This window comes from Loxodonta africana, chromosome 5 (genome assembly GCF_030014295.1).
Source record: "Loxodonta africana isolate mLoxAfr1 chromosome 5, mLoxAfr1.hap2, whole genome shotgun sequence".
Classification (NCBI taxonomy): domain Eukaryota; kingdom Metazoa; phylum Chordata; class Mammalia; order Proboscidea; family Elephantidae; genus Loxodonta; species Loxodonta africana.
Genome location: NC_087346.1, coordinates 51,613,788 through 51,639,383, shown reverse-complemented (window position 1 = coordinate 51,639,383; position 25,596 = coordinate 51,613,788). Strand labels below are relative to the sequence as shown.

Below are 25,596 nucleotides of genomic sequence, written 5' to 3'. Positions count from 1 at the left end.
CTGGCTTTTGCAGCCATGCACCTTTTTTTGAAACTTACAGATTGCCCCTGTTGAGCAATGCTTGCGATGATGTGCTGCTCAACAGTCAGGAACATTGAATATGACCTGAAATGAAGGAATGTTCTGATATCAATTATCTTTTTCAGAAGGGTAAGTTTGGGCTTGCATTTCTGATACCATCTTGTGAAAAGCTGGAATAATAGTCATTTTCTTCTGCCATGTTGCCTAAATATAGAGCTTTAGTGGGTATGTGGTCTGAATCCTAAGAGATGTTGGTGATAATTGCCTAATTTTTTTTTTTTTTTTTTTTTATAGCTCCCAAGCCAAGGAAGGTGAAATCCTTATTGCTTCTCACCCTGCTCTACTCAGTGAGATTTACATTTGAGGGATGTCAGTGAACCATTTCACTTTTGGGATCCAATTTTTGCATTAAGCAGAACTCTTTCATTTCCAAGTTACAAAAGCCCAACATGAACAAGCTTAGGGAAGGGGTGAAAATACTGACTAACAGAAAACATGAAAGGAATGAATAACCAAACAAGAAGGGTAGAAATGCAACTGGGAATAGAAACTGGAATCAATTTAACTTCAACAGGACTTAACCTCTCTTGAAGTCTGAGAACCTCTGTGTCTTATTTATCTAGGGCTGCTATAACAGAAATACAGCAAATAGATGACTTTAACAAAGAAAAATTTATTTTCTCACTTTCTAGGAGGTTAAAAGTCCAAATTCAGGGTGCCAGCTCCAGGGGAAGGTTTTCTCTCTCTGTCGGTTCTGGGGGAATGTCCTTGCCATCAATTTTCTCCTGGTGTAAAAGTTCCTCCATGCAGGAACCCCAGGTCCAAAGGACAAAGTCAGCACCTGGTGCTGCTTTCTTGGTGTTATGAGGCTCCCCTTTCTCTCTGCTTGCTTCTTTCTTTTATATCTCAAAAGAGATTGATTTAAGACACAACCTAATCGTATAGATTAAGTCCTTCTTCATTAACATAACTGCTGCCAATCCCACCTCATTAAGACCGAGAGGTAGGATTTACAACACTTAGGAAAATCATATCAGATGACAAAATGGTGGCCAATCACAGAATGCTGGGAATCATGGACTAACCAAGTTGACACACATTTTTTCGGGGACACAATTTAATCTGTACCACTCTGCTTTACAGTATTCCTTTTCTCAGTGTTCATTCTTCTTTTATGTGAGGCAGTACAACATAGTAGTTAAGATGCATAGATACTAGCCCTAAAAGGCTTGGGTTCAAATCTTAGTTCCATCACTTACATACTGTGTTGTAAGGCAAGAAATCCAAACTTTCTGTGTCAGTTTCTCCACCTATCAGGTGAGGATGATTATAGTAGTACCTACAACATAGGTTGTTATGAGCATCAAGAGAGTTAATATATGGTGAATGTATATCAGTTACCCATTATTATTATGGTATCTCTCATACATATTGGCTTCATTTTCTTGCCCCTGATTTGCTTTTGCCATATAGTGGGAAATATGACCACTAAAAATGCTTGATTCTTAAAATCTGGAGAGTTCTGATCTCTTGTTTATCCTAAGTCCAAAAATTTGAGGAAGACTGTCTTTGCTCAACTTGGATGAGGCACTGTCTCCCAGGTTAATCAACTTTGCAGAGTAGTGGGTTGAGGGAGAATTTGGCAGCTATTATGGCGGCCCTGTGAATCCCCTGGCAGTCGAGGGCAGGTGGGGATAGTCACAGGACAGATCGGTTCCATTGAAAATTCTTGATCACCAACATCAAATGAAGCCTTAACATTGCTTGGCAATCTAACTACATTTTCCTAGCCAATTTGTTGTCCAATACCCTGAATGGTTCTCTCAGCCTTCCTCTAATTTTGTCAAACTTCTGACCATCATCCCCCACTCCCAGCTTCTTCCATCTTCTTGAACCCTAAAAGAGAGCTACTATGCACAGAAAATTCATATGTTGCAACTGAGTTGCTAGATTCTTTTGAAGATACCAATGTTCCTACTGTAGCATGTTCTAAGAATATCTGATCTGCGAAACTTCATACCTCTAAAATTAAAGATTAATTAATGGATTTCGCTGGGGAAACTTGAACCAATATACATTGAGTGTATTTAATACCAAGCACTGTAAGGAAGTACAACAATGAATCAGGGAGCTTATAGTCCAGCAGAGGACCTTATCTGTTAATGAAACCAATTACTCCTTGTTGTTTTTGATGACAGTGTGAAATGAAAAAATAAATGTGAATGAATTAAAATATACAAATATCCTCAAAACTTTTTTTTTTTTGCAGGAGGGTAGGAATATGGGAAAAATCAGATTAGCTCAACTTTAGTACTGATCATGTCTATTCTTATTTTGACTTTAAATGCATGAAATTAAATACATGAATCCACACCCTTAAAACAAAAATATCTATCGTTAAGAGCAGTAGTGTTATGAATTGAATGTGTCCCTCCCCCCAAATTTATGTTGAAGTCCTAATGCTTGTATTTGTAAATATGTTTGGAAATAGAGTTTTCTTTTGTTATTTTAATAAGGTCATATCAGAGTAAGGTAGGTCCTAAATCTAGTCTTTTCTGAACGGTTTCTTATAAAAATGGAAAATAGAGAGACACACAGCAGGGAAAGGCCGTGTAAGGAGCCATCTACAAGCGAAGGAGTGCCAGGATACACCGAGGGCTAATAATAAGGGGCATCTTCCTTTATAGCCAATGCCCTGATTTGGAATTCTAGTCTTCAAAACTGTAAAACAATGAATTTCTGCTCTTTTAAATCTCCTCATACATGGTATTTTTTATGGCAGCACTAGCTAACTAAGACAGGTAGCATAAGGGAGTTATTTTTTGGTGAGCGAACAGTTCTGTGTCTTGACAGTGGTGGTGGTTACATGAATCTATACATGCGATAAAGTTGCATAGAACTACACGCACACAAACAAACCTAGGTTCAAGAAATGGAAAAAATCAAATAAAGCCCATCATTTAGCTAATAGTAATGAACTAATGCACAAATGTCTATTTCCTGATTTTGATATTATACTTGTTGTTGTTGTTAGGTGCCATTGAGTTGGTTCCGACATATAGTGATCTTATGTACAACAGAATGAAACATTGCCTAGTTTTGCGCCATCCTCACAATCATGGCTATGATTGAGTCCATTGTTGCAGGCATTGTGTCAATCCATCTCATAGAGGGTCTTCTTCTTTTTTTCTGACCCACTATTTTTACCAGGCATAATGTTTTCTCCAGGGCTGATATCTCCTGATAACAAGTCTAAAGTATTTGAGATGAAGCCTTGCCATCCTTGTTTCCAAGGAACACTCCGCCTGTATTTTTTCTAAGACAGATTTGTTTGTTCTTCTGGCAGTCCGTGGTATATTCAGTATTCTTTGCCCACAGCATAACTCCAGCTTTCGCATGCATATGAGGTGATTGATAGTATCATTGCTTGGGTCAGGTGCACCTTAATCCTCAAGGAGATATCTTTGCTTTTTAAAACTTTAAAGAGATCTTCTGTAGCAGATTTGCCCAATGCAATTTCTTGTTTGATTTCCTGACTGATGCTTCCATGGGCTGTGACTGTGAATCCAAGTAAAATGAAATCCTTGACAAATTCAGTCTTTTCTCATAATGTTGCTTATTGGTCCAGTTGTGAGGACTTTTGTTTTCTTTATGTTGAGATGTATACTGAAGGCTGTCGTCTTTGATCTCTATCAGTAAGTGCTTCTAGTCATCTTCACTTTCAGCAAGCAAAATTGTGGCATCTGCATATTATGGGTTGTTAATGAGCCTTCCTCTAATCCTGATGCCACATTCTTCTTCATATAGTTCCGTTTCTTGGATTATTTTCTTGCCTACAGATTGAATAAGTATGGTGAAAGGATATAACCCTGACACACACCTTTTTTATTTTAAGCCAGGCAATATCCCCTTGCTCTGTTCAAACAACTGCCTCTTGGTCTATGTACATTTTCCACATGAGCACAATTAAGTGTACTAAAATTTCCATTCTTTCCAATGTTATTAATAATTTGTTATGATCTACACAGATGAATACCTTCGCATAGTCAATAAGACACAGGTAAATATTCTTTCTGGTGTTTCTTCTACTTTCAACCAAGATCCATCTGACATCAGCAATGATATCCCTCATTCCACATCCTCTTCTGAATCTTGGTTGAACTTCCAACAGTTCCCTGTCAGTGTACTGCCGCAGCTGCTTTTGAATGATCTTCAGCACAATTCTACTTGTGTGTGATTTTAATGGTATTCTTCAGTAAATTTCATGTTCTGTTGGATCGCCTTTCTTTGGAATGGATCTTTTCCAGTTGGTTGGTCAGGTAGCTGTCTTCCAAATTTCTTGGCATAGATGAGTGAGCACTTCCAGGGTTGCATGCACCCCTTTGTTCAAACATCTTAGTTGGTATTCTGTCCATTCCTGGAGCTTTGTTTTTAGCCAATGCCTTAAGTGCTGCTTCAATTTCTTCCTTCAATACTATCGGTTCTTTATCTGATCTCTAGTGTGGAAGTAACTAAAATCTCTGCACTTTCTTTCTCTCTTCTCCCCTTGAATGCCCCCTCTTCCCTAGTGCTGCAAGAAATGAATTTTCTAATGTGTCAATTTGATCATATCGCCAATCTTCTCAAAAAAAATTTTTAATAGCACTCCTACTGCCCAGAGGATAAAATCTAAAGGTCTTTCATAGAATTTAGGGGTCACTATTTTTGGAACCCAGGCACCTCCATTGTGATGTTTATGGTTCAGCAGTACTAAATACTTGTAATTCTCTAAACACACTCTATTCTTTTGTGCTGAACCCTCTGTGTGACATGCCTCCCCCCAATTTTCTTTCAGACTTTCACTCATTATTTCCTTTAAGCATAGTATCTGATTGTAGGTTACAAAGTAATCAGAAAATACAAATTTCAAGTAAAATATTTCTGACATCTTTAGATATTAATTTTAGATGTAAGTGTTATCCCCTTCACTTTCTTTTTAATTCCCTTTTCTTTCCTCAGAACTTTTGGAGAGACGGAGACAGCTCAGATTGCCTCCAGTCTCTCTCAAGCTCAGAAATCAACCAGTATTTTAATGACCTCTTTCTTGGCACGTTCCAAAGGAAGTGAAGGTAACAGATGGTAAAAAAATGGTCATGGACTGCTTGATACCCTTTCTGTTGTTCATTATAGTTGGAAAGATAAAACCAAATTCCATAAGGTTGGAAAGATAAAACCAAATGCCTCAGTGTTTCCTTACACTAATGACGGAATTTGCTTCACTCCAAATTTTTTTTTTTTTTTACCTCTAATTCCCTGAGACTTGAATTCAGGCACAAAAGAAATACTTAGCCCTGAAGTTATTTCTCAACCTCGCCCCCTTGCCCACCCTGCAATATGGTATCCAGCCTCATTGCCATTGAGTCCATTCTGACTCTATTTATTTTTTTAATATAGTATGAACTTAAATCCTTTTTGTTTTGATGCTATAGTTATATTTCCTAAAGGCAATTAAAAGCCTCTGAAAATACTGTAAATTTCTGGCTTCTGGGTGAGTGGTAGCCTTTAAATGCAATACCTATGTAAGAATGATCTGGTGATCTCTCAGATGCTTTCATTCACAATAAATTCCACAGAGGTTTTTTTTGATGTCACAAATACTTCAGAGAACAAGCCTCAACAAGGACATCAGATATTTGTCCCTCTACTTAGCTTTGTTTGTAAGTTAATAAGGAGCCTCTGGACTTGATGTTTGTGATAGTGCCATGCAGATGGCCTTTCAGACCCCAAGTCCAAAGTGAATGAAATGAGCAAACCAAGTGACTGCTAATCTCATCAAAATAATGTTTGGCCCAGTTATAGCCCCCAGTTTACTTCTGATTTATCCTTGTCCCACCAATTCTGGTTTCTATTCTTATGCAGTGGTCTACTTCCTCAATATTGTGAGGCATCTGACAGACTAATAATACTTCAATAACTGTTGCTTTAACATTTTCAGAGAACACTTGATAGAGGTTATGTGAGCAGTGATCATTTGCTAATGAATTAGTCAGTTTTTATCATATGTAATTATCAAATATAAATCGTCCTCAGTCCTACTTCAACTTCTGAGTAATATTCTAATGATTCTACCAACTGACATTCTAATCCTAGAGCAGCAAATGCAACTTGTAAAGTAAAAAGGTCAAATGCTGAGTTTATCTGTATTTTTGTTTCTTTATATACTATTGCTTGAGGAACTTAGCCATTTGCATCAGAACTATGAGTTAAGCATCAAGATGAAATTCTTTCTCTTCAAACAAGACATTTTCTTCATTCTGACTAAGAATTTCATTGCCAGATATGAATGCCAGCTATGTACATTCACAAAGGTATACTCTTTAGGGGAGCGGAGGTAGGAAACCAGCAAACATGGAAGTTCTTGATTCTAGAATTATACTTTTCCTTGTTGGGAGCCACCAGAACACCCTGACTGTGTACACCATTATAGGCCTATTTGGATAGCAGCCACTTTGGAGTTCCACCATTATATATGGTGGACTTTGAAAACACCATGCTGAGTGATTTCAACCTGGCTCCTTCCTCACCGATGTCAGTGTAAATAAAAGGTCAGTGCTGGGCTCATAAGGGCTCTCTGCCCTCCCCGCCAAGAGGACTCTGCCACTCTGTAAGGACACTGATGGTGCCCGCCTATGTCCTGCATTCTGTCTACTCCCCATGATCTGGGAAGAAGGAAGGGTGAAGCTGGATGTAGGTCTCATGCAACCAGTAGGATTTTATGTCCATTATTCTGATGTCGGATTACAAACATTTCTCCTTTCTCTGGATCTGACATAATCAGCACTAATAAAAAATCATGAAGGACCCAGCCATAGGCAGTGCCCCATTATGTTTTCTCAGTGACATTCTGCAAGTTGCCTTGATCCTAAACATCTCCTTCAGCAATTTTAACCAAACAAAATATTTAGTACATTTACATGGGATTTCACAGTTTACAAATCCCTTTTCCTGGAGTCACCTTATTTAATCTTTATAAAGATGTAAATAGTTGGTAAAATATTTTTTTTAATAAAGGATAAAATAGGCTTAGAGAGGTTGAGTGAGTTACTGAAAGCCACACAGTGAGAGATTATTTTCCTTTAAGAAGTCCAATGTCCTTTTCACAATATCAAACTGACAGTAGACATGGTAACTAATAACACATTGGGAGATAGCTATAACTGAAACAGGGTCAAATTTTTCATTACGCATTTGGAGATAAAGCTCAAAATGCAAATGAGTAAAAAATCAGCTTTTACATATTCAAAATATTAAACTAATTCAGGGCTATAGATTTGACTTAAGGCAAGGTAATTTGTCATTCATTTGTTAATGCTTTCTCACTCTCAGGGGAAGATTTGCATTTTGCGTTTTAAGTCTAAATATATAATGAAAAGATAAATTTATGCTATTTAAAAGAGTTATAAAGATAGGCCTGGCTATGTGCTTTCGTTAATATTATAGTTGAGAAAATCCTATGGAGCAATTCTACTCTGTAACACACGGGATTGTCATGAGTTAGAATTAACTCAATGGCAATGGCATTGATTTTGTTTTTAGTTATTAGAAAAGTTCCATAGTGACAATAATTCCTATAAAAATGTACATCTGTGTATGTGTTTACATCTATGTAGACTATATATTGTTTTGGATGCTGGTGCCATTTCTTAGTAACCCATTTTCCATCCTGAGTTCACAGTGGTTTTATTCTCATCCTATATTCCAAGTCTCTGTATTACTTTTTAACTACCTTACACCCCATTTCTGTCATTGAAAGCATTAAGCCTACTTAACCAATAGCTTTTAATGAGTAAAAATTACAGAATTTTTGAATATGTTCCAGAAATACTTCAATTTTCCCATTTAGTATCTACATCTCCCATTTACCGCACATAGCATGAGATCTGCTTTTATTTAAAAGGAAAATTATATATTTACTACTCAGTCAAACAAACAGTATAGAAGGAATAAAAAGACAATTCCCTTTGATTTATAAAAATGTGTGGCACTTCCCTTGAATGACTAAGAAGTTCCTGGGTTTAGAATTTCAGGATCCTCTCCACTTATAAATCTGAGTCTATCTTTTCTTGTGCTGTGGTTTTCACTCAAGGATTTTGGTACATTTTGTAAAAAAGAAAACACACAAAATGGAAATAGAGTAGAAGACTTCAAGGACAATAGCCAATCATGTGTGTGTTGGTGACACAAATAATGAGGGTTCCTTCAAGTGGGCTTCAATGACTAAGGTTAGCAAAGATACAGAAAGTGCAGGAAGTCACATGAAATGCCTTTCCTCAGTGAGAAACATACCATGAGTGTAATGATGAAGAGGAAAAGTGTACTGGCCTAAGTTACTCAGCTGATGCTCAACATTGCATCCATCTCTCTATTGATGTCTTAGTTATCTAGTGCTGCTATAACAGAAATACCACAAGTAGATGGCTTTAACACACAGCAATTTATTCCCTCACAGTTTAGGAAGCTGAAAGTCTGAATTCAGGGTGCCAGCTTCAGGAGGAAGGCTTTCTCTCTCTGTTGGCTCTAGGAGAAGGTCCTTGTCATCAATCTTTCCCTGGTCTAGGAGCTTCTCAGCACAGGGACCCTGGGTCCAAAGGACATGCTCTGCTCCTGGCTCTTCATTCTTGGTGGTATGAGGTTCCTATCCTCTCTGCTCGATTTTCTATTTTACATCTCAAAAGAGATTGACTCAACATACAACCTAATCCTGTAGATTGAGTCCTGCCTCTTTAACATAACTGCCTCTAATCTTGCCTCATTAACATCATGTTGTTGTTTGGGGCCCTCGAGTTGATACTGACTCATAGTGATCCTACAGGACAGGGTAGAACTTGCCATAGGGTTTCCAAGGAGCAGCTAGTGGATTTGAACTGCTGACCTTTTGGTTAACAGCCGAGCTCTTAAATACTACGCCACCAGGGCTTGAATTTACAACACATAATCATTTTTTTTTAATCATATCAGATCACAAAATGGTGGACAACCACACAACACTGGGAATCATGGCCTAGCCAGTTGATACACACATAATTCCAACCATAACACTTGGATTTTAAACATTTGCTTGAAAAACGATTTCATATGATTTTTGTTTGGGAAAGCTCCCATGTGTAATTTAGTGATCACATCACTGAAAAACAGATTTAATGTTGCTATTCGTCTGGTACTTCAGATGACATAGGTAGGCATCGGAGGAGATAAGGCAGGTACAAGTGAAGGAATCTGTATTGTCTCAAAATGTCAGGATTGTACGGACACTGAAATAGAAAAATAAAAGATGTTTTAACACTTAACTACTACACACACTTCCACACGAAAGTCCAAGAAGCTCCCAGCCACTGCATTCCCATCTCTACGCATTCAGATAAAGCCAGGTGGAAGGGCAGCTCATCTTTTCCTTGTTCCCGTGTTTTCTCAAACCTTAAACGCAGTCATCAGAGTCTGAATATAGCTGCTATTTAGACTTTATTCGATATTAGCTAGCATCCTCATCAAAATCATTTTTGGGAGTCTGAGCACCTGGCATAATTATAAATATAAAACAATAAAAATTAGTAACATGTAGTAAGTTGTTGTTATTTGCCATGTACTTTGTAGATGCTTTTCACGCATTATCTCATTTAAATCTCAACCTAAATAACGCTATGTGGTAGGTCCTAATTTTATTTCCCTTTTAGAAATTAAAACAAAAACAAAACAAAACAAAACAAAAAAACTGAGCCTTAGAGAGACACATAACTTGCTCAAGGTCACACATGTAATATGGAGTGCTGGGATTCAAACTCAAAGTTGCACAAATGACAAATTGATAGATGGCTTGCCTGAAGAAATTGATAATTTAATAAAGACCATGTTGAAGGTTTAATGAAGAGATACTTAAGGATTCTTAGAAGTAGATAATAAAATTGAATTCTAAGAGAATTCATTCTTGGGAAAATTTGAAATTTAGTGTTTACACTGGAGCTAATGTTCTTTCTAGAAAACTTATTCTGATGGATAAATACTTTTAAACAATGATCTGCATGCCTTTTCAAAAATTATATATGTATATATAAGACAAATACACATATATAATTTAGAAAATACAGGGGAGTATAAAAAGTAAAAATAACTTTTAATTGTATAATCTTGAATTTTTATCAATTCTTTTCTAGACATATATAAAGTTGTACTGTTCTTGTTGAAGATTTGAGATCATATTATATATACAACTTTGTGTTCTCTATTTTATAACCTAAAATTACATCATGAGAATTTCCCAGTGTAATGAAACATTTCATTTTAATGACTTTATTGATTTCTAGGAGTACACGGTTAGAACTTATTTAATTATTCTCTTAATGTCGGGCTTTTGAAGATGTTTCCAATTGGTGGTATTATAAGTAACAGATAAATATACTTAAACATCTATGTGTGTTTGCGTATCTAATTATTTCTGTAGCATAGATTTCCAAAAATTAAATTGCTGGGACAATTAACTTGAGCTGTAAACTTTTACCTAAAGCATAATTAAAATAATAATAATAAAAAAGGCTGGAATTCAGCTTTTTTTTTCCTTAAATATTTCTGATACAAATTACCAAATTGCTTTCCATAAAGAATGCAACAATGAATACTCCTATAAGCAGGATATGAAAGTGTGCATGTCCCCCTACCCTTGCCAGCATTCAGCATTACAATTTTTAATCTTTGCTTATTCAACAGCAAGTGTCATTGCCTAAGAGATAACTATTTAACTATTTAAAGTTGATAACTTCATGAGAAGAAGTGTGCGGGAACAGAAAAAGCAAGGACTTTGGGGCTAGAAGGTGGAAATTGAATACAACTGCCTATTACTAGTTGTGTCTCACAAATACTTACAGATGACAAAATTTCTCTTATTACCTATTGCCACCGAATCAATTCTGACTCATAGCGACCCTATAGGATACAGTAGAACTCCCCATAGAGTTTTCATGGAGCGACTGGTGGGTTCAAACTGCTGACCTTTTGGTTAGCAGCCATAGCTCTTACCCACTATGCCACCAGGGTTTCCATTCCTCTTATTAGGTGATTGTAAAAGGTAAATCTCAGAGGTAGAGAAAATGGGATTGGCTTATTTTCCTCAGCTCTGGAGAAAATGAAAGGCTCATACATTTATAATAGAATTTTGTACCCTTCCTCTTTACAATAATTTTTATTTGTGAAAAATTCTTTGTAAACTGCAAGAACAAATGAAAAATTAGTAGTAGTTGTACAGAGAACAGCACCAGTGTCTCTCCACCTCCTTCCATATTAAAAGTTTGGTACGTCCTGAATATAATTCAAATTTACAGCCATTAATGGTCAGCCAGGCAGAGGCTACGGAGGTTCTGTGCTATAATTATGACTGCGTGACTCTGGTTCTTTTTCCTTGCAAGGGCTGGTGTTCTCCTCTGAAGAACTCTGAGTGGCTCTGATCCATCAGATTCACTGTAACTAACAATGTGATTTCAGCAGAATAGAAAATACAAAGCAACTGTTCCTTAGCTTTTGACAAATAAGATCTTAAATGTTCTACCTGCAAAAGTTGAGCTTGTAATGGAAAACCAAGGCATCTGATGTTTTTCTCATTCTTCCGTATTCTCACACACACACAAAAAAACCAAACCTGTTGCTGTTGAGTCGATTCTGACTCACAGTGGCTTTATAGGATAGGGTAGAATTGCTCCATAGGGTTTCCAAGGAGCAGCTGGTAGATTCTAACTGCCAATCTTTTGGTTAGCAGCTGAGCTCTTAACCACTACACCAAAAGGGTTTCCATCTTTGGGTCAAGTCTTTGAGCAATTTTTTTTTTCTCTCTGGTAACCAACCCCCTACCATGAAACAAAAACTTAAACTCTACCTCTTTCCAGAGCGGAGAAGGTCAAATCCTTCGTTTATTTTTTCAAAAGGTAAAACATGGGTTATTATTGAATCCAATGGAATCTTCTTAGCCATGAAATCAGCCACAAGTTTGGGGACGGAATCTTTACTTTTATAGCCTGAAAAGAAAAAGACATCATTGTTAAATTCAGCCAGGTAGAAGTAGCAGAATTATGCAGACTTTCTAAATAGAATTAAAATGAACGTTTATAAAAAATGCTGCATTACACAGACTGCTATTTCTATTACTGGGCTAGTAAAAGAGATTTTTGTTTTTGTTGTTGTTGTTAGGTGCCATCGAGTTGATTCCAACCCATAGTGATCCTACAGAACAGAGTAGAACCGCCCTATAGGATTTCCAAGGAGTGGCTGGTGGATTTGAACTGCCGACCTTTTGATTAGCAGCTGAGCTCTTAATCACTGCACCACAAGGGCTTCTAGTAAGAGATGGTGTGCTTCAATTTCTTTTTGTGGTAGTTTGACTTTTTTTAAAATCCTGCCCCTTCACTCCCCAGATTAACTATGGTCCTTAGTTATTCTTTCATAGAGAAATTATAGTACATAATACCCCAAGTCAACGGTCAAATTTAGCAGTTGTCTAAAATTGGGCATAGTGCACACACGAAGTATTACTATGGATTTCCTAGATCCCTGGTGGTGCAGCGGTTTAGAGCTCAAGTGCTAACCAAAATTCAGTGGTTAGAATCCACCGGTTGCTCCTTGGAAATCCTATGGGGCTGTTCTACCCTGTCCTATAGGGTTGCTATGAGTCGGAATTGACTCGATGATGGTGGGTTTGATTTACTAGGTATTTTGGAAACCTTAGTTCATGCAAACAATTAACCTGCTTGGCTGCTAACCAAAGGTTAGTGGTTCGAGTCCACTCAGAGGTGCCTTGGAAGAAAGACCTGATGATCTTCGTCTAAAAAATCAAGCAATTGAAAGCCTTATGGAGCACAGTTCTGCTCTGACACAAGTGGGGTCACCGTGATTTGGAACTGACTGAAGGGCAACTGGCTTGGTAGAAACCCCACCGTGGCAGTTCTACTCTGTCGCATGGGCCTGCTATGAGTCAAAATGAACTCCTGACAATTGTTGATTTGGACCCTATAGATACAACAGGAATTTTAGCTTATTTTTAATCACTTTGCTTTTCAAAATCTGGCCTCGTCATGTGTAAAAGAGAACAAATCCCAATATTTGATCTTCAAGCCTAACTACCCCCAAAAAACCAAACCCATTGCCGTCGAGTAGATTCCGACTCATAGTGACCCTTTAAGACAGAGTAGAACTGCCCCATAGAGTTTCCGAGGAGCGCCTGGCAGATTTGAACTGCCGACCTCTTGGTTAGCAGCTGTAGCACTTAACCACTACGCCACCAGGGTTTCCAGCCTGGGTACATACCACCAAAAACTGCTCCTTTCCAGGTGCGTCCAGTCAAGAGCAACATAGGGTCCATTCCGAGGTCTTGGGAACTAGGAGGTACCCCTACCAAGACGCTTACACCATATGCCTCATGACAGCATGACAGGGCAGATATCTGGAATATAATTAATATTTAACAGTTGTTAAAGTGTGTTGTTTGATAACCTTCACCTAAAATCCACAGTAAGAGTTCATATAATATCAGCTTAGTTCGACTGTGAATATGTGGATGAAAGAGACGATATCTTTTGCTTCTACGTTCCTTGTTATATCTATGTTAGTACTGTGACTTTAGGGAATGCCCAGAAAATATCTTTTGAATGAGAGAATGGGTAAATGAATTTGCTTGTACATAATTCTTCCTTATAAAGTAATAAAGAGGAAAACACCATCAGAGACATATAAAGCCTGATTCCTCAAATATGGGTAATATTTTATTATCTCATGACTCTCAAGCAATCTATGAGTTGCTTAATTAATTTTTCATTTATTTATTAAGCAGGTACTTTGCACCAGGTATTCTGATGAAGAAGAAGAAATAATGTCTGTTACATTGTTATAAGTTGTCTCTTGTCCACTTGATGCCGTCCCTTATCTTACTGGTCATTTCTAACATTAAAAAAAAAAAAAAAACCCAAACCCACTGCTGTTGAGTCGATTCTGACTCATAGTGACCCTATAGGACAGAGTAGAACTGCACCATAGAGTTTCCAAGGAGCTCTTGGCGGATTCGAACTGCCAACCTCTTGGTTAGCAGACACAGCACTTAACCACTACGACCCCAGGGTTTCCCATGTCTAACATGGGCATACTTAAATGTTACTTTTACATCCCAAGAATGTACACTGGTTTTATTTTAAATACACCTATTTTTCAGGATCGGAACCAACTCGACAGCACCTAACAACAACAACGACATTATTCTGGAACCTCAAAAGACCATCTCTTGAGGGTGGGAGAGGGGTAGTCACTAATTAGATAGTAGATAAGAACTACTTTAGGTGAAGGGAAAGACAACACACAATACAGGGGAGGTCAGCACAACTGGACTAAACCAAAAGCAAAGAAGTTTCCTGAACAAACTGAATGCTTCAAAGGCCAGTGTAGCAGGGGCAGGGGTTTGGGGACCATGGTTTCAGGGGACATCTAAGTCAATTGGCATAATAAAATCTATTAAGAAAACATTCTGCATCCCACTTTGAAGAGTGGCGTCTGGGGTCTTAAATGCTAGCAAGCAGCCATCTAAGATGCATCAATTGGTCTTGACCCACCTGGGTCAAAGGAGAATGAAGAACATCAAGGACACAAGGTAATTACAAGCCCAGCAGACAGAAAGGGCTACATGAACCAGAGACTACATCATCCTGAGTCCAGAAGAACTAGATGGCGCCCAGCTACAGCCGATGACTGCCCTGACAGAGAACACAACAGAAGACCCCTGAGGCAGCAGGAGAGCAGTGGGATGCAGACCCCAAATTCTCATGAAAAGACCAGACTTAATGGTCTGACTGAGACTAGAAGGACCCTGGTGGTCATGGTTCCCAGACCTTCTGTTGGCCCAGGACAGGAACCATTCCCAAAGCCAACTCTTCAGACATGGATTGGACTGGACAATGGGTTGGAGAGGAACGCTGGTGAGGAGCGAGCTTCTTGGACCAGGTGGACACTTGAGACTATGTTGGCATCTCCTGCTTGGAGGGGAGATGAGAGGGTGGAGAGGGTTAGAAGCTGGCGAAATGGACACGAAAAGAGAGAGTGGAGGGAGAGAGCAGGCTGACTCATTAGTGGGAGGGTAATCGGGAGTGTGTAGCAAGGTGTATATGGGTTTATGTGTGAGAGACTGACTTGATTTATAAACTTTCACTTAAAGCACAATAAAAATTATTTTTTAAAAAGCCCATCTCTTAAGACTTTTCCCCTCCAACCAGGTTTTTGAACAAGTTGGGCAGTAAGAAAATTATTTAAGATCCCTCAGGAATATATAACAATTAGTTCTTTGCTTTTGGAACATGAAGACATCCTTGGAAGATGAGACTGTGAGACATTTGATATCATCAAATAAACAATCCAGTTCCACATGAGAAAATAGGAGAAAAATAATAGAAAAAGAACATAAGAAAATCTTTAGCCTTGGAAAAAGTTAGGCTGTCTTGGAGCTTCAGTTGTCTATGGCATATTGTCTCAAGTCATGACTGCAAAGAGCGTTATGCTCAGGGTGCTGGTCCCTATTACTAATGCTGCCGGGATTTACCGGAGAAGTTCAGCATTTGGGGTTTGTTAGGTCGAATATAGCTGGAGATGTGATACTAATCGCTATTGATGATGTTTGTAATTGGAAATTCTTATGCACATTTCAGAGATGAAGAAAGCACTTCAATATTGGAAATAATATTTTATAACAATAATACTAGTTAACAGTTAAGAGAGTTTGCCACAGCTTGCCAAGTAGCTCTTTACTAAATATTTTATGTGCATTATCTCACATAATCCACAAACAATGCAATGAGATATATATGCCTTTGACTTTTTTTTTTGGTGGTAAAATCTGTTGACTTTTTAAAGGATTCAGTGTAGCATATAGATATTGGTTACCTATTATGTACCAAGCACTTTGCTCTCTGCTAAGGAAACATAGTGATACATTAAAGCAGCCACTTTCTTTATGACCTATTTTCTGTTAATAAAATGATGCCTGGCCTAAAATTGCTCATTATTCCTTTTGATTTTTTTTTTATGGCATGTGAAAAAAAAATCAGAATTCATTAAAACATATAAAAAACAGTTAAACCATTTTTGTTAAGATTAAGGGAAAATCAAAATTTACCAATTTGAGAATACAATTTCTATTATTTATATTTCTTTGAGTTTGAAGGATTTTTTTAACCAAACATTTATAAAATAAATTTATAATCATTCAGCAAAAAAAAACTTCTAAAAAGGAAATATCATTTGAAACAGGTTTATTTAGCTGATGAAATGAAAAACTCATAATAATAAAACAATCAAACAGAATCCCTGGATGACGTAAAAGGTTAAGTGTTCAACTGCTAATCAAAAGGTTGGTGTTCTAATGTGCTCAGAGGCACCTCAGGAGAAAGGCTTAGCACTTTACTTTTGAAAAAACCCTGTAAAGAGCAGACAAACCTCTAGAGAGCACAGTTCTACTCTGACACACTTGGGGCTGCTATGAGTCGGCAGAGTTGATGCAAGGGCAACTGGTTTATGTAACAAATAGGAGATGAGAAATAGCCATTCATAATTTAAAAAAATATTATTTGCACGTAATGCTTATATTCTTTTGCCTAAAAACAGACTCCAGGTTGCAGAAGCACACATCTCAAGACAAGTCATAGTACATACCATAGTGTCATGCCGACCAACGACTTCAAATGAAAAATCCACACCTCCACCGGTCATTTCCTTCAGCACCTCATGGATGGGTTTCTTGAAGTCCTGTGGATTGATGCACTCAGTGGCTCCCACCTCTTTGGCCTTTGCAAATTTGTCTTTGTTGAGATCCACTGCAATGATCCTGGCTGCTCCGGCTGCCTTACAGCCCATGACTACACACAGGCCAACTCCTCCAAGGCCAAACACAGCACAGGTGGAGCCCTTGGTGACCTGTTTTTTCAGAAATACAAGAATGGATTAATTATGATTGTTAGGAACAGCCTAAGCTATATAAAGTGCCAGACTTTGTCCATTATGAAGAGCTACTTGAACTGTCATGTCCCATCTACTGTCAAACCTCTTTTTTCATCAGTTGCTTCACGTTTGAATTGAGGGAATTAAACTAGATTAGTGATTCCCAAACTTTGCTGTGTATTTAGCTCACCTAGGGAGCATTTTTTTTAGGGAGCATTAAAAACTCCAGAACTGAAAGGGGTGGAGCCAATATGGCACTATAGACAGAAGCACCACATCGTCCCTCCACAGCAAAGGCCTGAAAAAATAAGTAAAACAGAGACAAACAAAATCCTGGAACCCTAAGCATCAAATGAAGAGATAAAGAACTCAACGAAGCACTGAATGGAGCAAGAAACGGAGAGAGAACAGAGGAGAGATATGGGCAGAGGTCCCCTATCAGCTAATGCAGCACAGACTCACCATCTTGGACTCCCGTCAGAGATCGGTGGACAGGGAGAGTACGGGAAAGCAGCTTCACGGAGCTCCCAGCAGGAGACAGAGCACCTGGTAACTGGCGATACATGCTTTCCCACCCCCTTGCTCACTTCTCCCTGCTCGGCCTCCCCTGCTTCACAGTGGGGTGAGTGCCACTTGGATTTACCCCACCCACACTGGCTGCCTCCTTCAGTGCCATTTTGTTGTTGCCGATGTTGTTTTTTTTTCTGCTTCTTCTGGTTTCTTCCCTGCCTCTCACCTCCTTCCTCTCCTTTGTCTTGAAAACCTGGCTCTGTGGGCCATCTTTGCTTCTTCTTGACAAGCTGTGAAGCACGGCTTGGCTGGGGAACTACCTCCCTGATCTGTGCCACCGTGCTGGTGAGATCCCTGGGGCTTTTTGTTTCTTTGTTTTATTTTGTCTGTTTTCTTTTTATGGCTTGGGAGCCCCTTCTAGCTGGGCTGTACTGTGCAGCTTGGGAGCCACTCCTCTGGTCTATGAAGCTGTGCCAGTGGAATCCCTATGTGCATTTCTTTTTTTTTTTTTTTTCTTTAATTAACCTATTTTCTCTTTTCCTTTTGGTTTCTCTTCATTTCTCAGTTTCTCATCTCTCTTTGCTTTCCTTCTTTTCCTATCTCCTGAATACCTGGTGCTGTGTGTCACCTCTGCACCTTCTAGATGGGTTATGCCCCGAGGCCTGAAAGCCATTTCCCTGGTCACCAGTGGGATCCTAGGGGGATTTTCTTTTTTAATTTTTATTTATTTGTTTTTTCTCTTTTTCTTTTCTCCGTTTTGTTTTTCTTAGTTTCTCAGTTTCTTGTCTCTTCACTCTAATGGCAAGCTCCCTCAACACTTTTTGTTTATATGTTTTGGCTCCTGTTTCTCTCTTCTTTCGCATACTCAGTTCCACACATTACAACCCCCCCACCCCAACTTCCCAACTATCTGCACCATGCACTGAACACTCCACCCCCAGGCAGCAGAGGCATAGTCTACCACAGCCTGCACTGCATTGACCCCTGGCCCCACTCTGTCAGCCCCAGTACGAGCTGCAAACAACTCATCCCAGCCCCTCTCCTTCAGCTGCACCTTCCCTCCTGTGCCATAGCTGAGCAACTGACCCTGCCCATAGGACAAGCAGGTGAAAAGTATCCTGCCCACAGATGAGCAAACAACAAAGAATGCACAGCCTGCCTACTCAGACATAACCAAATATATAAAAAAGCAGGTTGAAACAAATAAACCTACAATCAATAAACAAATAAGATAACTACTGTATGTGAAAATAGCAGACAATAATAATAATTAAAAAAGGTATGTTTCCAGTAGCCATCCAAAATAAAACACCAGATGACTTTCCAGTAGAAGAAAAGGCACTAGAACTACCTGATAGGGAATTCAAATCTCTGATGCTCAGAGCTATGCAAGAGTTGAAGCAAAAAGCAGATAAAAATGAGGAAAAAATAGACAAATTCATGAAAAAGGCAGACAAAAAATGGAAGAATTCGGGAAAATAATACAGGAACAAAAGGTCAAAATATATTCACAACTAGAAAGCATACAAAAACAGCAATTAGGAATCCAAATGATAAACAACAAAATTTCAGAAATGGACAGTGTTATAGAAAGTCTGAGAAGCAGGTTTAAAACAATGGAAGACATGATCAGTGAAATTAACAATAAATATTTGGATACAATTTTGTTTGAGGAAAAATCAGAAAAAAGAACAAGGAAAAATGAAGAAACACTGAGAATTATGTGGGATACAATTAAAAGCAAAAATTTGCAAGTGATAGGAGTTCCAGGACAGAGGGAAAAAACAGAAAACACAGACAGGGTTATTGAAGAATTGCTGACAGAAAACTTCCCTAATATTAATATTAGGAAAGATGAAAAGCTGACTATCCAAGAAGCTCAATGAACCCCATACAGGAGGGACCCCAAAAGAAAATCACCAAGGCATATCATAATCACACTCACTAAAACCAAAGACAAAGAGAGAGCCGTGAGAGCAGCTCGAGGAAAATGAAAATTCACATACAGAGAGGCAAAAATAAGATTTAGCTCTGATTACTTGGCAGAAACTATGCAGGCAAGAAGGAAATGGGATGATATATATAAAACCTGGAAAGAAAATAATTGCCAACCAAGAATAATGTATCCTGCAAAACTCTCATTCAAAACATGATGATATAAAAAAATTAAGACATTTCCAGATGAACAGAAATTAAGGGAATATGCAAAACCAAAACAAAACTACAAGAATTATTAAAGGGAGTTCTTCAGTTTCAGAATAAACAACATCAGACCATACCCCAAATCTAGGACACAAGATCACACCAACCAGACACCAACCTAGGAAATGAACTCTCAAGGACTATTCAAAACCAAAAGATTTATAACAGGGGACCAGAGAGGTTACTTTGCAAATGACAATATCAGAACAATAAAACAGGGAATAAATGGTATAGGTGCAGAACTTTCTAGTGGAGAGGAAGACAAGGCAATGCCAAGTAATAACAGACTGATACAATCCTAGAAAAATAAGGGTAAATTTCAAGGTAACCGGAAAGAAAGTTAAGAAACCTACTCAGCAAAATAAAGAAGAAAAACATAAAGTCTCAGTAAAAACAAAATCTACAAAAACAGAAGAAAAAAAAAAATCCACAAACAAATGGAATTCCACACAGGAGAGTAAGAGGAATGAAGAAAACTTCAGCACCACACCAAAAAAAAAAAAAAAAAAAAGAAAAGAAAAAAAAAGCACTGCAAAATGACAGCAGTAAAATCACACCTATGAATAATTACACTGAATGTAAATGGCCTAAATGCACCCATATGCTGTCTACAAGAGACTCATCTTAGGAACAAAGACATAAATTTATTAAAAATCAAAGGATGGAAAAAAATATATCAAGCAAACAGCTACTAAAAAAGAGCAGGAGTGGCAATACTAATCTCAGATAAAATAGACTTTAAAACAAAATCGACTATAATAGACAAAGAAAAAAAGGCACTACATAATAATTAAAGGGATGATCCATCGTGAAGCTGTAATCATAAAAAAACAATGATAGGACTCCAAAATACATAAAGCAAACTCTAACAGTACTGAAAAGAGAAATTCACAGCTCTACAAGAATAGTAGGAGACTTCAACACATCACTCTCAGTAAAGGACAAAACATCTAGAAAGAAACTCAACAAAGATACAGAAGAATTAAAGGGCACAATCAGCCAAATTGACCTCATAGACATGTATAGAGTATTCCACTCAACAGCTGCAAAGTACACATCCTTTTCCAATGCACATGGAACATTCTCCAGAGTAGACCACATCTTAGGCCACAGAGTAACCCTCTTGAAAATCCAAAACACTGAGCTAATGCAAAGTATCTTCTCGGGTCACAACACCATGAAAGTAGAAATTAAGAACAGGAAGAGCAAGGAAAGAAAATCAATTACATAGAAACTGAGTAACACCCTACTTAAAAACCACTGGGTAATAGAAGAAATCAAAGATGGAATAAAAAAATTCCTAGAATCAAATGAGAAGGAAAACACATCATACCAAAACCTTTGGGTCAAAGCAAAGGCAGTGCTCAGAGGTCAGTATTATAGCAATAGATATACACATCAAAAAAGAAGGGAAAAATCAAAACATTAGCTACACAACTTGAACAAATACAAAGAAAACAGCAAAAGAAGCTCATAGCCACCAGAAGAAAGGAAATAATAAAGATCAGAGCAGAAGTAAATGAAATAGAGAATAGAAGAACAATAGAAAGAATTAACAAAACCAAAAGTTATTTCTTTGAAAGGATCAACAAAATTAACAAACCACTGGCCAAACTGACAAAAGAAAAGCAGGAGAGGATGCAGATAACCCAAATAAGAAATAAAATAGGGGACATTACAAAAAATTTGACTGGAATAAAAAGGACCATAACGGAGTATTGCAAAAAATTATACTCCAACAAACTTGAAAACCTAGAGGAACCAGACAAATTTCTAGAAACATACTACCGACCCCAAGTAACACAAAATGATGTTGAAAATCTGAACAGACCAATAAAAACAGAAGAGATTGAAAGGTAGGTAATTACAAAAAAAAAAAACTTCCAACAAAAAAGCTCTGGCCCTGAGGGCTTCACTGGAGAATTCTAACAAACATTCAGAGAAGAGCTTACACCAGTATTACTGAAACTATTTCAGAACATAGAAAAGGAAGTGATACTTCTGAATTCATTCTATGAAGCCAGCATAACCCTGATACTAAAACTAGGAAAAGACATCACAAAAAAAAAAAAAAAAAAGAAATTTACAGACCAATATCTCTCATGAATGTAGATGCAAAAATTCTCAATAAAATTCTGTTGTTGTTGATGTTAGGTGCCGTCGAGTCGGTTCCAACTCATAGCGACCCTATGCACAACAGAACGAAACACTGCCTGGTCCTGTGCCATCCTTACAATCGTTGTTATGCTTGAGCTCATTGTTGCAGCCACTATGTCAATCCACCTCATTGAGGGTCTTCCTCTTTTCCGCTGACCCTGTACTCTGCCAAACATGATGTCCTTCTCCAGGGACTGATCCCTCCTGACAATATGTCCAAAGTATGTAAGATGCAGTCTTGCCATCCTTGCTTCTAAGGAGCATTCAGGTTGTACTTCTTCTAAAACAGATTCGTTCGTTCTTTTGGCGGTCCATGGTATATTCAATATTCTTCACCAACACCACAATTCGAAGGTTTCAACTCTTCTTCGGTCTTCCTTATTCGTTGTCCAGCTTTCCATGCATATGATGTGATTGAAAATACCATGGCTTGGGTCACGCTCACCTTAGTCTTCAAGGTGACATCTTTGCTCTTCAACACTTTGAAGAGGTCCTTTGCAGCAGATTTGCCCAATGCTATGCGTCTTTTGATTTCTTGACTGCTGCTTCCATGGCTGTTGATTGTGGATCCAAGTAAAATAAAATCCTTCACAACTTCAATCTTTTCTCCATTTATCATGATGTTGCTCATTGGTCCAGTTGTGAGGATTTTGGGTGTCTTTATGTTGAGGTGTAATCCATACTGAAGGCTGTGGTCTTTGATCTTCATTAGTAAGTGCTTCAAGTCCTCTTCACTTTCAGCAAGCTAGGTTGTGTCATCTGCATAATGCAGGTTGTTAATGAGTGTTCCTCCAATCCTGATGCCCCGTTCTTCTTCATATAGTCAGCTTCTCGTATTATTTGATCAGCATACAGATTAAATAGGTATAGTGAAAGAATACAACACTGATGCACTTTCCTGACTTTAAACCAATCAGTATTCCCTTGTTCTGTCCAAACAACTGCCTCTTGATCTATGTAAGGGTTCTTCATGAGCACAATTAAGTGTTCTGGAATTCCCATTCTTCGTAGTGTTATCCATAGTTTGTTATGATCCACACAGTCAAATGACTTTGCATAATCAATAAAACACAGGTAAACATCCTTCTGGTATTCTCTGCTTTCAGCCAGGATCCATTTGACATCAGCAATGATATCCCTGGTTCCACGTCCTCTTTTGAAACTGGCCTGAATTTCTGGCAGTTCCCTGTTGATATACCGCTGCAGCCGTTTTTGAATGATCTTCAGCAAAATTTTGCTTGCGTGTGATATTAATGATATTGTTCTATGATTTCCACATTTGGTTGGATCATCTTTCTTGGGAATAGGCATAAATATGGAGCTCTTCCAATCAGTTGGCCAGGAAGCTGTCTTCCATATTTCTTGGCATAGACGTGTGAGCACCTCCAGCACTGCAACTGTTTGTTGAAACATCTCAGTTGATATTCCATCAATTCCTGGAGCCTTGTTTTTCACCAATGCCTTCAGAGCAGCTTGGACTTCTTCCTTCAGTACCATCGGTTCTTGATCATATGCCACCTCTTGAAATGGTTGACTATCAACTAATTCTTTTTGGTATAATGATTCTGTGTATTCCTTCCATCTTCTTTTGATGCTTCCTGCATCATTTAATATTTTCCCCATGGAATCCTTCACTATTGCAACTCAAGGCTTGAATTTTTGTTTCAGTTCTTTCAGCTTGAGAAACACCAAGCTTGTTCTTCCTTTTTGGTTTTCCATCTCCAGCTTTTTGTACATGTCATTATAATACTTTATTTTGTCTTCTCGAGAGGCCCTTTGAAATCATCTGTTCAGTTCTTTTACTTCATCAATTCTTCCTTTTGCTTTAGCTGCTCAACGCTCAAGAGCAAGTTTCAGAGTCTCCTCTGACATCCACCTTGGTCTTTTCTTTCTGTTCTGTCTTTTCAGTGACCTGTTGCTTTCTTCATGGATGATGTCCTTGATGTCATTCCACAACTCGTCGGGTCTTCAGGCACTAGTGTTCAACGTGTCAAATCTATTCTTGAGATGGTCTCTAAATTCAGGTAGGATATACTCAAGGTCATATTTTGGCTCTCGTGGACTTGCTCTGCTTTTCTTCAGTTTCAGCTTGAACTTGCATATGAGCAATTGATGGTCTGTTTCACAGTCAGCCCTTGGTCTTGTTCTGACTGATATTAAGCTTTTCCATCGTCTCTTTCCACAGATGTAGTCAATTTGATTTCTGTGTGTTCCATCTGGCGAGGTCCATGTGTATAGTCGCTGTTTATGTTGGTGAAAGAAGGTATTTGCAATGAAGAAGTCGTTGGTCTTGCAAAATTCTATCATTCCATCTCCGGTATTGTTTCTATCACCAAGGCCATATTTTCCAACTACTGATTCTTCTTCTTTGTTTCCAATTTTCGCATTCCAATCGCCCATAATTATCAATGCATCTTGATTGCATGTTTGATCAATTTCAGACTGCAGCAGGTGATAAAAATATTCTATTGAAATTTAAAATTCTAGCCAACAGAATTCAGTATCATATAAAAAAATGCATCATGACCAAGTAGGATTCATACCAGGTATACAAAGATGGTTTGACATTAGAAAATCAGTGTAATCCACCATATTAATAAAAGAAAGAAAAGAATCACATGACCATCTCAATCAATGCAGAAAATGCTTTCAACAAAGTTCAACACCCATTCCTGATTAAAAAAAAAAAAAAAAAAAAAAAACTCAGTAAAATAGGTCTAGAAGGGAAATTTCTCAACATAATAAAGGGCATCTAGGCAAAACCAACAGCCAACATCATTCTTAATGGAGAGAGGCTGAAAACATTCCCCTTGAGAACAGAAATAAGACAAGGATGCCCTTTATCACCACTCCAATTTACACAGTGATGGAAGTCCTAGCTAGAGCAATAAAACAAGTAAAAGAAATAAAGGGCATCCAAACTGGTAACGAAGAAGCTAAACTGTCCCTATTTGTGGATGATATGATACTATACATAGAAAACCCAAAAGACTCCATGAGAAAACTACTGGAACTAATAGATTCAGCAGAGTAGTAGAATACAAGATACACATACAGGGATCTGTTGGATGCCTGTACACCAATAAAGAGAATGATGAAAAGTAATTCAGGAAAGTAATACCATTTATGAAATCCTCTAAAAAACAACAACAAAAAACAAAACTTAGGAATAAATCTAACAAGGGATGTAAGAGACCTATACAAAGAAAACTACAAAAGCTATTGCAAAAAACCAAAAGAGATTTACATAAGTGGAAAAACATACCATGCTCTTGGGGGGTAGACTCAACATTGTGAACATGACAATTCTACCCAAAGCAATTTACAAATATAATGCAATCCTTATCCAAATACCAACAACATTTTTTAAAGAGATGGAAAAACTAATCATTAACTTTATATGGAAAGGGAAGAGCCCTGGATAAGTAAAGCATTACTGAAGAGAATAAAGCAGGAGGACTCACATTGCCTGACCTCAGCACCTACTACACAGCTACAGAAGTCAAAACAGCCTGGTACTGGTACAATGACAGACACACTGACCAATGGAACAGAATTGAGAACCCAGGAGTAAATCCTTCCATCTAAGGTCACCTGATCTTCAACAAGGGCCGGAAGTCCAACAAATAGGGAAAAGAGAGTCTTTTTTAACAAAGGGTGCTGGCAAAATTGACTGTCCATCTGTGAAAAAAATGAAACAGAACCCATACCTCACACCAT

General features: G+C 38.0%; 1 protein-coding gene across 1 annotated transcript in view; it reads right to left on the bottom strand.

Moving 5' to 3' along the window:
• Positions 1-9,286: 9,286 nt before the first annotated feature.
• The window catches only part of LOC100657356 (alcohol dehydrogenase E chain), a 36,720-nt gene continuing 20,410 nt past the window's right edge, over positions 9,287-25,596 (bottom strand). Inside the window, exons 6-9 of the mRNA XM_010590463.3 lie at positions 16,723-16,983; positions 13,342-13,477; positions 11,918-12,056; positions 9,287-9,311 (exon numbers count right to left, since the gene is read on the bottom strand). Of these exons, the coding sequence (XP_010588765.3) occupies positions 9,287-9,311; positions 11,918-12,056; positions 13,342-13,477; positions 16,723-16,983 (561 nt within the window). The remainder of the gene's footprint in view (positions 9,312-11,917; positions 12,057-13,341; positions 13,478-16,722; positions 16,984-25,596) is intronic.